This window comes from Pteropus alecto, unplaced genomic scaffold (genome assembly GCF_000325575.1).
Source record: "Pteropus alecto unplaced genomic scaffold, ASM32557v1 scaffold161, whole genome shotgun sequence".
Classification (NCBI taxonomy): domain Eukaryota; kingdom Metazoa; phylum Chordata; class Mammalia; order Chiroptera; family Pteropodidae; genus Pteropus; species Pteropus alecto.
The window spans coordinates 5,200,712-5,216,402 of NW_006432943.1; the positions used below are offsets into that span (position 1 = coordinate 5,200,712).

The 15,691-nt window shown below is 32.3% G+C and overlaps 1 protein-coding gene across 2 annotated transcripts in view; it reads right to left on the reverse strand.

The window, feature by feature from the left end:
• Positions 1–15,691, reverse strand: part of CFAP299 (cilia and flagella associated protein 299) — a 503,911-nt gene that overhangs the window by 300,771 nt on the left and 187,449 nt on the right. For both annotated transcript variants that reach the window (XM_006907617.1, XM_006907616.1), the window contains exon 3: positions 1,094–1,184. In XM_006907617.1, coding sequence (XP_006907679.1) covers positions 1,094–1,184 — 91 coding nt within the window. The remainder of the gene's footprint in view (positions 1–1,093; positions 1,185–15,691) is intronic.

A 15,691-nucleotide genomic window follows, 5' to 3' on the forward strand; every position in this document is an offset into this window, starting at 1 on the left:
TCATTTCTTTGCTTAAGATCACCTATTAATTTTCTATTACAATAATAAAGAATACATATAGAAATTAAAATTAAAGAATACAATTAAAATTCCTTAAAACCTACATGAGCTGGCTGCTGACTTCCTCTTTGATTGCATCTGTCTTTATAATCCCTTTTGATAACTATATTTCAGCCATTCTGGTCTTCTGACCATCTCTCTTTCTATTTAATTTTCTACTCTTATGTTCTCCGAAGCACCTATCCAGAAACCGAAATTAAAATTTTCAAGGAACCAGATAGTGAGGAAAATTCCAACCTTTTTATTGAGAAAACTTTGGTAAAATAGATCTCCTTATACAAATATTTTTCGGTTGCTCTAAATTTTTCACCATACTACTATGATTATTTTTCTGAAATGCACTTATTATAGTTTCAGCATGAAACTATATTCTTGACTTGGAATATTTTAAGACTTAGGGAAGACTCTTATCACTAATATTATATTAACAAAGGGTAAAAATAAATATATATTCCAAATAACATTAGCAACTTGACATATTTGAAACTAGCACATGTTTTAATAAAGCAAGAGCATGTTCTCCTTGGATGATTCAAAATCATTTCTTTCATTATGTAGTTTCTATCACATCTCTCAAGGTAGGACTACAGGGTAGACTCTAGTACTATCTTCTACAGGTAGCATGAAATCAAGTAGGCAGGGAGCAAAACTTGGGGCCTAGTAGATGACCTAACTTATAAAAGTATACTAGAAAGTCAAGCTAAAAAGAAGCAGGACATTTCAACATAGGAATAGTACAGAGTTGGAGATGACAACCAGACTGTCAAGCACAAGCCTTTTCCTGCAATAGATGGATAGAATCCTATTTGGGGTTTTTTTTCCCACCATTTGGCTACTTATACAGATGTAAATTCTAATAAAAATTTTTAACATATATTCCTATAACACATAAATAATAAAGAACCATATTATATCCCTCGAGAATTACTTTTAGGGGAAGATATTAAGAGTTATATTATCAACTAACTATATATTATATACTAACTGTGTCTTTAGTGTATGTATTTTTAGGTGTTGAATGAAATGTACTCACGCTCACTTTTCCATTGCGATTGTCCTCTTCTCTCACTGCCAGAGCCTTCAGAAAGTTATCTTGCAGGTCTTTACCAGCACTTGTTAATGTCCTATAAATAGCAGGTTTCAGTTACAATATATTATTTAAAACACTCTGAAGTCAACAATTATGCTTCTTTATTCCAATGATAATTTTCTTATAACACTAAAATCATATATACATTGTACACAATCATTATAAATCATACCAAATTATTATAATATACTAGACTCTTCAATTTAATTTCATACAGTTAATTGGAATTGAGTCTATAAATATGTGCTCATATCAATACTCATGTCAGATACAGTTAATTTCATTTACACGCCCATTTTATTCTTTTTATCATGCCATGAAAATTCAATATATTTATACCCTTCAGTACCTACAATAAATTTTAATTTCCTATAATTTAAATATAATTTACTTATTTAATATATAAAATTAAAATACTAGATACCTATACCAATTCAGTTGCTAGAATAGAGCATTAATTTTAGCTCTGTAAGTGGAGATAATTAAGGAAACAAAGCAAACTAGGTTGAATTATCTCTGTCAGATTAAAAGGAAGCAGTAAGAATTCAAAAGAGAAAAAGAATTCAAAAGAAAAATAAATTTATCTGGAAGTAAAATTTAAAGAAAATTTATCAAGAAGATCTTGATCATGCAGCATTGAACCACATAATGAAGAGTGAATTCCAGAGTGATTTGGGAAGTAACAGTCCTTTCTTCATATGGCAATTTCCTATATCTTCAACAAACATTTCTATTATTTGCCTACAATGTACCAGGAACTGTACCAAGTACAAAGATACGTAATCTCTGCTCTCAAATTGCCTGTGGTCTCATAGAGGTGAAGCGACGTGTCAACATTATAATGTCATACCATGTGATAATTGTAATAGAAATATGCATGGATATCAGAAGAGTGATTAAGAAAAATGCACTATCTATTCAAGGAGAAGTCATTTAATTTTAAGCTTTAAAGCATTCATTGAACTAAATGTTAAAAGATGAGAGAGCATTGGCCAGTTTGGGACAGGGGATGAAAGAGAGAGAGAAATTATCAGTAACTACAAAGAAACAGAAGAATAGAGATGTAAAAGGGCAGAGCACTCTTAAGTAATTGCAAAGCAGTCAAAAACTAGATGAAGTAAGGGAGAAACCATATAATATTAGCTAACATTTTTACAGACACACTGTTGTAAATATTTAGTTAAGGCCATACAGCTAGTAGTAGCAAAAAACCTATATTCAAACCCAAGCAGTCTAGTTCTAGAACTCATTCTCATAACCAGCAGGCCATGTTGCCTTTCCAGGAAGTTCTTATATGCTACATGAAGGAGACTGAACCTTTTCCTCCAGAAGACATTGAACCACAAGAGCCTTATGCAAGGAAATAAAATTGCCAAGCTTGTGTTTTAGAAAGAATATTTAGCAGCTGTGAGAAACACGGCCTGGAGGAGAGCAATGCTGTAGGGACTAATTAGGGAGCTATTACAAAGCTTTAATAAGAGATGATGAAGACCTGATTTAAAGCACTGGTGGTAAGGATAAGAGATAGATCTTAAAAACATTTAAGAGGTAAAATGAACCTGGTTATTTCTTTTTGTGAAGAGTTAAAGAAAAATTACTACTAGGTTTCATTAAATCAATACAGACATGTACAATATGTAACCTACTATTTTGTTGATCTAGAAATGCAACGTGTTAAATTGATAATAACTTGTCAGCTTTTGCTTATCTAGCTTAATGTGTCTCGGCTCGTAGTAGCAATACCAAATAATAATCCAAACAGCTAAATATACATAAAAAATAATCACTAATTAGTACTAATGGAGAGAATCAGATATTTAAGAAATTTTTCAATCCATTGTTCTGACCAAAAGTGAGTCTTCCATATTGCAATATATGTATGCACTGCTCTGATAGTAAATCTCTAAAATACTTGTTGGTTCCTTGTGCAAAGAAACATGTATTGTTTCTCCATTGCTCACAGGACAACCTCTACATCACTTGATCAGTTTCTACCTAATTTCCTGCTTATGTTCTGTATTTAAAAACAGAATCAGTTAGAAATTCTATGAAGTCTGAACAGAAAATTTATTTTACAAGTGTATCAGTCAGAACTCATTAGGTTATGCTATAGTAACAAATCTCAGTGATTTACAATTACAAAGGATTATTTTGAAATAATACTATGCATCAATAGCAGGTTACTGTGGCTCTTCACCTTGGAAGAATGAACTGGGAGGCTGATGAAACAGCCTTTATCTGAAATATCTTTGGTTATCGTGCCGAGAGAAAAGAGAAAATGGCTCCTAGAGCATCTGCATGTAAGACACATGTCACTTCTATTCACATTTTATTGCCCAAAGCAAGTGCCATACACCAGGGAAGAGTAGCAAATATTTGTGAACAGTAGCCCATTTATCCCTTGCTTCCTACAGCATAACCAAACAAATGTTGAGAGCAGATAGCTCAGCAAACAAGAGCAATAAGGAAAACTATTTCTGAGTGAAATTTAAAAGTACAGAAAACTTGTTAAATAATGTGGTTCACTGCAATATAACCAGATAAACACCTTTGTGAAAATTAAGAGAACCAATCTTAGTCCCAAAACACAACCTTCGTCCTGAGACTCACAGAACATTCTAAAAATTATGGCTGAAGGAATGAAATACACTTTGGTCTTCTGTGATAGTGGGAGACACTTGTTGCTTTTGCCTCTCCAACACGCTTCTCCTTTTATTGATAACAAAATCCTTATTTTTATTTGGGCAATGGTCCCTCTCACTTTCTGTAGCTCAGTAGAACAGTCAAGCAAAGTATCTGCTTACTCACAACTCTTACCCCCAAACCTCAGCTAATGAATATGCCTTGAGCTTGACTAATGGCACTCCGCCTGATGAGAATATACAGCATAAACAGAGAGACAAAGGATGAAAAGCAGCTGGAGTTATAATGACTGTCCTTAATTCCTACTACATAGCTTCATCATTCAACTTTTTCTTACAATCCATGATAATCAGTGTTTTTCCAATAAATCCCTTTTTGACTCAGTTCATTAGAATTGGCTTCTATTGCTCACAAACAAAATCTATAATTGATAAATTGGCTACGCAGTTAAGATACCCCAGAGTTCCTAAAAGTTTCCATATAGTAAGTCTACTTACTCTTCACTCTCTTCACTCTCCCACCTCCCCAAACACATCTTGTTTTGTTGTAAATCTTTAGAACATTACAGGTAAGTTAAAGTTCAATTTGATCACCAACCACAACCCCAAAACACTAAAAGTAACCACAATGTTCAGTTTTGCAGGCATCCTTCAAGGGTATTTTCTATAGTGTACATATATATTTGTGTATCCATAAAAAACAAACAAACAAACAAAAAAACACATATAGTAACATTTGGTGAGTTGTTCATTTTCTTACATAATTTATAACTTACTGTTTTATTGCATTGTTGTTATTGTTCCTGGGAAGAGTTTATGAGAGTGCCAAGAAAGATCAAAATTATCCCCAGGGATATCAGACATAAAAAGTCAAAAGAATAGATTTTTAGGTGCCATTCATTAATAGGGAAGGAACTCCTACAATTCTACCAGGCTTGGCTCTCACTGCTGGCTGAGGTTTTTAGGAGATATCTAGGCCAGACAGGAAAAGGGAGTAATAGCAGAATTCTTGCTGCCCCTAGACTATGACAGACACAGTTCTTTTTTCTTCAGACATTTCTGAAAATGAAAGTCTCAGTTTTAACCTGGGCATATAGCTTCCTGAAATAAAGAATTCTATTTCCTACATTTCCTGGCCTCTCTTGCAGCTATTTATGTCTACATGACTAACTTTCTCACAACGGGATCCAAGTGGAATTTGTGTACCACTTCTAAGAAGTGCACTTAAAGGAGGGAGGGTATGCTTTTTCCTGTAGTTGGAAAGCAATATAAATGACTGTTCCTCCAGCTGCCACCATGACTTAAATTGGAGGCCACTATTATGTGGGAACAAGAGAAAGGAGCAGGGTCCCTGACACCTCGGAGCACCAACCCAGTCTTGGTTGACGCCACATACATTTCTAGAAGACTGAAAAGAGTTTACATTTTGTTTCAGCCATTGTCATGTTTCAGTTTTTTATTATTTTTAATTAAACCTAATCTAAACAGATACATTCACCAAGTGAAATCTGCTCACTCTATCGAAAAATATATTGTGGTGGTATTGGCTTGGTAATCAAAGTGGACTTTGACCTTATCTGGAATATTGTAAGGATTCTATACTACTTCTGTAATTAAAATGAATTACTTTTCAAACATTAAGAAAGTTAAGTATTTTAAATGGAAGCATGAGATAATGGAAATTACATAATTTCCTATAATATCTATGAAGAAGATAAAAGTATTTTTGTTATATAAATTGAGAACAAAGAGGATAAAGTCTATAACCCCTCCAAGCTATTTGCAGCAGAGTTAAAAAGTTATATAAATAATCAATTATTATACCATACTAAATCTGAGAACTTGAAACTTCTCAGCAAGGGGAAATATTAGAAAAGAAAGTTAATATGGAGTGTGTGGTAAGGAATTCTTAAATCTTTAACATGCATTACTTTTACTTAACTAGATTTATTTAACAGTCAGTGACCTGAAAAACCTTGCTTAAATAAATATTACAAAAAAGTTACTTCCTCAAGAAGTGAAGTAGGTCTGTTACAAAATCTTAAGGTTATAAGTTTTATAAAGGCAAATACTTCAGCTTTTTTGTTTACACTGAACCACACTTTCAAAATGGGGTATAAGTTATATGGATGAGTTTTTACCAACCTTGTTAAATCATTAGCGAAACGTATTTATATAACCCTACGTGAATGACTTTCAATATATTCTTAATCCTCAACAATTAGGCTACTGATTTTATGATTTAATTATGTTGTTTGTGTATCACATATATTCACATGATCAGATTAACACTCAAAGAGAAAGAATAAACAAAAGAAGAAAAAAATTGTAAAACTGTTAAAATAGAAATTTATTTTCAAAAGTTATTTTCTTAAGAGTTCACTTATTTTAAAGATTATAAAGTCTTCCAGTAAATATTTATACTATCAATCATCTCAGAATTTTAAATGCATAATTGGGAGAGTTCTGATATGCAAGGTTTGATTAATCATTGAGATGTGTTCTAATAAGCATTTTTCTGAATAATCACTAAATCAAATTGGAAATTATACTACTTTAATAGTAATACTTTTTATCTATTTTAGTCTTCATATGGGTCTCTATGCTAGGTAAACAATTTCAATTATCCTCAAATTAAGCATTTAAAGAGGATATGTTTATTTCTATTTTAGAAATAAACGATTATAATCAACTGGAATTCAGTTTTTAATCTAGATATCATTGTTCCCAAGGCTTTATTTTACTAGAGTAAAGCTTCACTACATATGAAAACATTATATTTATATCGTAATACTTTCATACCAGGAGAACAATGGTAATTCACTGAGGAGAAGAAACCTGTTGATGGAGTGGGTGTGGGATGAGGTGTGCCACCTTCCTCTGGAAGTGGCCCTGGGAGTCAGGCCTTGAGACCTCTGTAGAAGCTAATCAGCCATAATCATCAGGCCAGTCTGGACTGGAATTTGACCCATCGTTCTGTTCAGAGGTAATGTTGATTTCTTTCAAAGCCAGTGAACTCTGACGTAGCCTACATTTCATATTTCTAGAATTTATATTCAACTCATTAGCACTTGTTTGAAAAAATAATTCAAACTCTCTGTGCATCAGTTACCTTAAAATGATGTTTTTGTATACTCAGTTTGGAAAAATTTAGTGGAGAGTAAAGTGAAAACTAAGATGAGTTAAAATTTATTATAAAAACTCTTGGAATATCATCTTATGATACAAGTACACATCTATGAAAAAGCAGTTTTCACAAATAGCTATATTTCCTCTAATAAGTTTACTGACAAAATTATTTGTATGTATTTGTATTTGTATGGTCTCAAATAACATAAATTTGATTTTTTAGAGGCTAAAGTAGAAAAGTTTTTTGTAGATTTGACATAAAAATATGATCTTATTTAAAACAATGTGTGGATTTTTAGACAATTATTTGAGTATTAAGTATGGAAGATATATTTTTTATACTACTTTGATTTAGGGCACCTTTTGCTTTGTCAGAGATAGATGATCTTGTGTTTTCTCCAGGACAACACAATAACTTTTTGTTTTGTCCTTTACATAATTAGGAGGAAAATATACTACTCTTTGCCAAATAAAATGTTTATAAATATCTCTAATACTGGTAAACCTTCACATTCCTTTTCTCAATGTGTTATTGGATATTTGCTCTGTATTAGTCAGCTTGGGCTACCATAACAAAATACTACAGACTGTATGGCTTATACAACAAACATTTTTCTCACAGTTCTGGAGACTATAAGCCCAAAGTCAAGGTACCAGCATGGTCAGTTTCTGGTACAAGCTCTCTTCCAGGCTGGCAGATGGCTGCCTTCTCACTGTATCCTCACATAGCAGAAAGAGAGCAAGAGCAGGTTCTCTGGTGTCTCTTCTCATATGGCACTAATCCTATCATGAGAGCCCCACCATCATAAGTTCATCTAAACCTAATTACCACTGGGGGTTAGGGTTTCGACATATGAATTGGGGGTGGGGGCACAATTCTTCTGTCCATAGCATGCTTTCTCTCTTCAATAATCAACTCCCACATTAGATTTTCTTGCCATATTCTGTCCTGCTTGCCTTATAACCTCATTTGTACAACTTAGAACTATTTCATGTTTTCTTTTATCATGTGGAATAAGTTAGTAAGTTTCCACCTTTTGAGATAGCTAGATTAAGTTACTGAAATCAGCTATTTGTTCCTCTCCAGTTCTCTTTAGCAAGTTGCATACTATTTCAAGCCAGATAACCACAAAAAGACCCAAATGACATAGACCATGGGGATTTGCCTCAAACAGCATGGAGAAAATGTCCCTATTCCTTATCTTAAATATGAATTTATATGAAAATAATATACTCATTATAAGATTAGTTTAACTTTTATATGTATGAAATATCACAAACATACGTAAAACAGCAGAATACTTAAATACAAAGTTAAGAAATTATTACAAAACCAGCCCCTGTAACTCATCACCTAGGTCAAAAAATAGAACAATGACTACACTCCTTCCTGTTCACAACTCTATCTTCCCTTCATCTTCTCACTTTTATAATATTCACTCACATGATTTTTCCTTATCTCACACTTCAACTTTCATGGTCATCCTTCCTTTTATCATTTAAGTATATACCCTTGAACAATACAGTTTAACCTGCCTGTTTTTGAACTTTCTCTAAATGGAATCATAAAGTATATATTATTAACATATTGTTTCTTTCATTAATATTTTTTATGTTCCATACATATTGATGCACATGGCTGTACCTCATTTTCATTGTATTCTCCTATATGAATAACAACTATTTATTTATCCTTGCCATTATATAAATCTCAGAGTTGTTTCTCCTTTGGGTCTATAATAAACAGGCTGCTAGGATTTCCAGTACATGTATCCTCAGCATATATCTCTCTAAGATCTGTAGCTAGCAATGGACTAGCTGTGTTATATTTGTTAACTTCAACTTTACAAAATAATGCCAACTTGTTTCTAAAATGGTTGAACTAATTTACATCCCTACTGCCAGAGCATGAAAGTTCCTTTTGTTCCATCACGTTATTTCCAACAGGTTGTATTTCAGTACTTTTTAATATTAAGCAACTCAGTGTTTGTATCCTGATTATTTTTATGTTTCATATGTATATACTTTTTATGTCTAAATTGTAAGTCATCCAAAAGCTATATGTGTTCCAGAAATTGTAGAGAAGGGAAAAAGCAACCAGGGAACAATTTAAAGTCCTTTTCCTCGAGCATAAATTCAATAGGAGAATCTACTTTTAATATCTGAAGGATTATTTTTTAAAGATCTAAGAGGAAAAAATAGTAGAGCTAAATCCAATGTGTGGTTTTTGAGTTTCCTATCTTTTCTTGTAAGCTATTCTTGGTGGCCTTTCTGACTTTCTTTCTTTTTTTCTTTTAAATAAGATTGAAATAGTGTTCCTTAGGAGTCAGATCAGTCAGGATTACATTTAGAGAGATTTATGGTTTAGGAACTTTTACACTACATACTGTGATTTCTATGGAATTTCCAGGAGATCATCAATTTATATTCTAATAACTCTTAGAAAAGGAGAAGACTACTTGAGAAATGAGATTCATTTATTGGTGAGAAGGAATGAGAATCAAATTTCCATTGAGAAGATAAATGGCACCACATTCCCCACCCCTTCTATGTGAAAGAGTTTTTAAATTATCAAATGTTCAGTAAAGCTATCAGCATCTCTGAGAAAATAACTTCAACTGTCAGAAGCACACAGAAGAAAGACGGTAAGTGCTAACATGCACACTAGACAGCTGTTTCTTATCTTTTTCCATTTTGAGGGAAACCCAAGTGGGAGTCCTAAAAAACTGCAGCATCTTACATCAATCAAACTCTACTCCCTCTGGATGAAAACTTGTGCTTTTCTTTGAGGGGACACAATGAGTTGGCTTCTGTGTGAGAAAGTAACTCTGAATTCCTAATTTGTTTTTGTAAATTTGGCATATTTCTCTAGTTGATTCTTAAATATGGTAGGTTAACATGTTCTCACACTTTGAGGGGGAACGAAAGGTTGCTTAAAAAGGAAATAAATGTTCTTAGTCTCTGCATGTCTTTGATTTTATTCTGAAAACACATTAAAATATAACTTTACTTTTACTCTCTTCTGGGAGGCAGCTAAATCTTTTATCTGATTTGAAATATATTTCCTGATCTTCTCATTATATTTATTCAGTGCAAGCCAATGGGAAAATAAAAAGCAAAGAAAGTGACCCCTGGTTTGATGTGCGTGCCTCCAAAATCTTCTCTCTGTGGGACTCAGCTTTACTGTTCCACAGAATACTGAGGTTGATTAGATTTTAGAAAGCTGAAGCTCTTGAGGCTCAACATATTTATGCTATATATACACTTAGTCTCTATGTGTGTGTGGGTCTCTAGTTCATAATTTTTGAAAGATTCTATATAAGAGGGAAGAGAATTTGGTATGATGGGATTCCAGGGGGAAACTCCTTACTGAAGAAAAGCAGTCAGAGCAGAAGCAGCTCATACTGCTTCTCTCAACAATGGTACAAGGCAGTGGGGACTGTCTTACATTAGGAATGGTGGGCTCATTAGTGCTCCAAGCATAAGAGTACACAAATGCGTGGAGGGGCTGCATGGAAGAAGAGTATGGGTGTGAGACTTTCGGGAGAAAGATACCTGAAGAATATTAAGAAGCTCCTTGGACCAAAATCTGCCAAAGAAGACTTTTGGCTCCTAGAAATGGGTCCTCCTTAATATCCTTCCCACACTTAGTTATTGGAGGAAAGCGGTCCACTGGAAGGGTGGCCTGGGTGCAAACGACAATAGGTTTCAAAGAGAATCTGTTGGGGCTCTCACTTAATTACATTCCCTGTATGAGATTCATGCTCGTGACAATCATAACCTCCCTATTTTCAAAACAAAAATCCTGAGGTTCAAAAACACCAATATAATAACTCACTTTCTTTATCACAAATATAGTCTCAAAATAAAATTACCATAATTATTATTGACAATTTACTTATTGAAAACACTGTAAGATTTTTTTTCCTTAGGGTACATTCCACTAGGAAGGTATGAGCAGATTACTGTGTTTTAAAGTCACTATACTTGGAAAAGTCCTTTCTTTATAGATTTGACATCAGCTAGATACATAACTAGTTTCATCTGTCAATTTTATTTCAATTTTTAAGATATTCAAATTTTTACCTTTTTAATTATATAAATTATAGAATCCCATCTATAAAATATACAATTTAGAGATTTAAAGAAATATAGCTTGCATCTTCCCAGTTCGCTCTACCCTAATCTACTCCCTTCCTTCTACATAGACAATTATCTTTAAAAAAATGATTAGCTTTATATTGCCTTTTAAACTGTTATTATTTTTAATATAAGCATATCTATCATATAGCTAGCTACTATGTATTTGTTTATATAAATAGCAGCGTCCTGTACACATTTATCTCAACAATGCTTTTTTATTTAGTATCATATTCAGAGTTATGCCTTAGTAGTAAGAGACATTTTCACTGTTTTAGTTGCACAGTACTCTACTGTAGAAATATACCATAATTTAGTCACTTAGCTATCGATATTCATTTGGGTTGTTCTCTGTTATTTGCTATGACAAATTTGCTTTAGTATATGCCTTTGTGCATAGGTCATTTCATATTTTTAACAGTATATTTTGGGGATAAATTCCTATACATAGAATTCCTGGTCGAAGTGTGCAGGAATATTTAATTTTGTTAAAAATACCAAATTCCCCTTCAATGGGCTGGGCCATTTTGCAGTCCTTCCCACAGTTTATAAGGATGCCAATTTCTACACAGCCTTATCAATGAAGTATTTTGCAAAGCTTTTAGATTTCTGCTAATCTAATAGGTGAGAAATTGTAACTCACTATACTTTTTGTATTTATCTTATAAATAAAATGAACACATTTTCATATTTTAGACAATTTGCATTCCTTTTTCTGTGAACTGTATATTGATACCTCACTTTTTAAAAATAGTATTATTCACCTCTTTCTTTTCTATTTTTTCTTTAAATATGAAAAATTTTAGCTCTTTTCTGATATAGAGAATTGATACAAGTTGCAAATGTTTTTCATTTTTCATTCTACTTTGCTTATGGTTCATCTTTCCCTTACTGACTATAAATTTTGTATCACAAATTATACAGAAATTAATGCACATTTTCTTCTAGAACTTGAGTGGTTTTTATTTGTCCTAGCATTTATATCTCTGATTCCTTGGAATTAACCCTGATATACTGTGTGATAAATGGATCCAATTTTAACTTTTTCCATTTTGCTATTCAGTTATCTCAACAGCAATTATTTTAAAATCCATCTTTGTTTTTTATACTGATTTGAGGTGATTTCTTTATAATTCTTTACAGTGAATTTCCATATACACTTGAGTCTATTTCTGTTTTCTATTTTGTCCCCCTGCTTTGTCTGTTCATGCATCAGTACCATACTATCTTAATTATAGAAATTGAATTTTTAATATTAGTTCTTCTCGTTGTTATTCCTTTATAGTTTTTTTTTTTTTTTTTTGCAAGGGGGAGGGGGGGAAAGGGTGGTGGTGGTGGTGGTGGATATTCTTGCTTGTTTTGATCCAAATAAATTTTATAATTAAATTTTCTAGTTTCAAAAAATCTCAAAAACTGATCATTATTTACCAGGATTACGTTAAATATCTAAATGCCATAGCTTGAATTCCTAAAGATGACTGCAACAATATCTCTCATCTCCCATAGTATTTTGTAACGTGAGCTTTGTGCTCTCCTATTTAGAGGTAGAATCTAATTCTCTTCTCTTTGACCTATATAATATGGCAGAAGTGACACTGAGCGACATTAAAAAGGCCTGAAACCTTACACTTTTGCACTTTGGAGAAGCCATCCACCATGGAAGAAGTCCGACTATTCTAAATCCATCATGTTATATGAAAGTCCAAGCTACATGGAGAGTAGATAGATGTTTGGCCAGCCCCCAGTTACTTCAGCCATCCTAGATGAGAAGACATGTAACTGAAGAAGCCATCCTGGATATTCCAGCCTCAGAGAACAACCTCTAATCTATCTGTACAGCACTGTTTTCTTTGGAACTGCAGAACATAGCTAGATATTGAATTTTGTGGCTGCTCTCTCTGCTTTGTGGGACTGCACTTTGTGGGTTTAGGGAACTTTAAATTGAAATGTAGGCCTTACCTAGAATGGTGTAAAATACTGGCACAAAACTAGAGTTGGAGTTTCTCTGTGTCATGAAAAGGCACATGTACCCCAGCTTCTGCAGATGCTGTGTACTTGAATTATTATTAGGCTTTTCACAAAGAGCAAGGTGTTCCACTTGCTTTATCTCCAGTCTTAAATTTTCTATTAAGCTAATTAAATGTAGTATTAAATTAAAACCACGTTTCATGAGTCTGATCACCAAATTTAACACATAAAAACTATCATACTGTGCACTGCCTATTCTATTTTTGTCTATAATAATTAATCTGTTTAGACAGTTAATCTCTACTGTGGCCAGTTTTGGATAGTTGTGTTTTCTGGAAAATTTATCTATTTCATCTCTTGTTTACAAATTTTTTTTCATTGTGTTGTGTAGTCTATTGATTTTTGAAAATATCTTCTATTTTAATGGTTACACCACCCTAGTCATTTCTCATTTTACATATTTGTAGTATTTCTCTTTTGTCTTGAGTTAGCTAGTGATTTGAGTATTTTGTTAATTTTTTTCTTCAAGGAACTGGCATTTGAATTACTAATTCTACATTTTTCTCACTTATTTTGGATTCTTAAATTAATGTCTTACTTTTTCTTTTGGGGGGTACTTTGTAGTCTTTTTTCTATCTTTTGAATTAGGTGTTTAATTCATTCGTTTTTATTGTTTCATTTTTATAAATATAGATATTTAAGTATCTTATAGATTCTTAAAAATTGTATTATCAGTACATATAACAATTTTATTTTTGCTATATTTATTTTTAAGAAAATCTATTTCACTTTCTGTTTCTCTTTTGACTAGTTATTTAATAACATGGTTTTTTAAGTCTCATTTCAAAAGACTTTTTATTGTTGTTATTAATGTCATTTTATTGAATTGTGGTCTGCTAATGTCCTTTGCAGTGTAGTAATTGTAGGGATGAAATTTATCAAGGGTTTTTTGTTTGTTTGTTTGTTTGTTTGTTTTTGGTGTACTTGTCTGGGCAAGAGGTAGTCCAATTTGTAGAATGTTCTATGTGGACTTGAAAAGGTAAAGTCTTTGTTATCAGAGTTTAGAGTTTATATGTATTTATAAAAATCAATCTTATTAATTATATTGTATTTTACCTCTTTAGTAAATATTTACCCTATTGCTCTGTTTTGGATTGAAAGAAATGTGTTAAAGTCTCCTATAATTAGTGTGTTCTTCTATTTATCATTTCCTCTGTCTTCTGGTTTAGAAAATTATGTTATTGGGTAATTAGGTAATTACTAATAACTCTTATTTTTACAATTATGAATTACAGCTTTAAGAATTATAATTTGTCCTTTATTGTCTATTAATGTTTTTTTATTTGAATACTAATTTGTTTGATATCAGAATTGTAACTCCTACTCTTTTGTGTGTGTTTAGAATACTTGTGTTCGTTCTTTATTTATTTTTATATTTCTGTATTTCTTTAATTTAGATGTGTGTTTATATGAAATATGGAGCATTTGTTCTTATGATTGAATTAAGTTCATTTACATAGATTGGTGTGATTGATAAATTTGGACTTAAGTTTTTGTCATATTGCTTTATATTTATTATGTCATATTGATTCATATTTCACCTTACACGCACACGCACACATAGTTTTTCACTGTGAAGTTGCATCTTAGCTATTTTGTTATATCTTTTTATATATTTTCTGGCATTAAGAAAGGCTTGTATTTTGATCAAATGATTACTTTTGTATGGATACCTTTATATGACACTCTTGTCCTCTCCCTTTTAGCTGTTTATTGTTCATACTGTGAAAAATATTGAAATTAAGTAGCAGTATTTTTTCTGCCAATCTTTCCTATCCCTAAACATCAAACTTGAAACAACATGTCTTTTACTCTCAGTGAACTTATTCTATTTTTGTACACATTTCCTTATTTTTGATAGTTACTATATCTGTATTATCAGTGCATATAACAATTTTATACCATACTGTCTCCCTCATATCCCATTTTTTTTAGTCTTAGTTTTACAGATAAATACATATTTAGTGTTCACCACGAATCCTTTAGTTTATGTCTCCCTGGTCATTTTAGTGGTCTGAATTGTATTCTCTAGTTAATTCCTCAGGAAGTCTCATGGAAACAATATTCCCTGAGTTTTTGCATGCCCATGTGTTTGAGTGTTTATTCACAAAGTTTAGTTTGGCTGGATGTAAAATCCTTGGTTAATATTGTTTTTCTTTGAGTCTCATTATGCCATTACTTGCTGGCACAAAACACTGAAAAATCTTATGGCAATCTAATTTCTTTTCCTTATAAGTCAGTCTTTTTGCCTATGTTCCCAGAGGATTTTTTTCTTTTTTTCTGAAAATTCATTTTTCTAGACCGTGTCTTGTTGTTTATTCTGTTTCCCCACCTCACCCCCGCCCCAGGAAAGGCAGTATGCCCTTCTAATGTGTAATTTCAAGTTTTTTATTTCAGAGTTTCCTTAAAGTGTAATGCTTAGTTTTAATTTTATTTTGTTGCTTTGGTTTTTCTTCTCTAGGGACTAGTATTGTGTATTTATCCATGCTCTTTATCTTTTTATATAGTCTTTATATTCTATTACATTCAAGTCCTTTTAAACTCTTTATTCTGCGTAATTTTTTTTTCTCCTTTTTATCTTCTATTCCTCCTAAAGCATCGT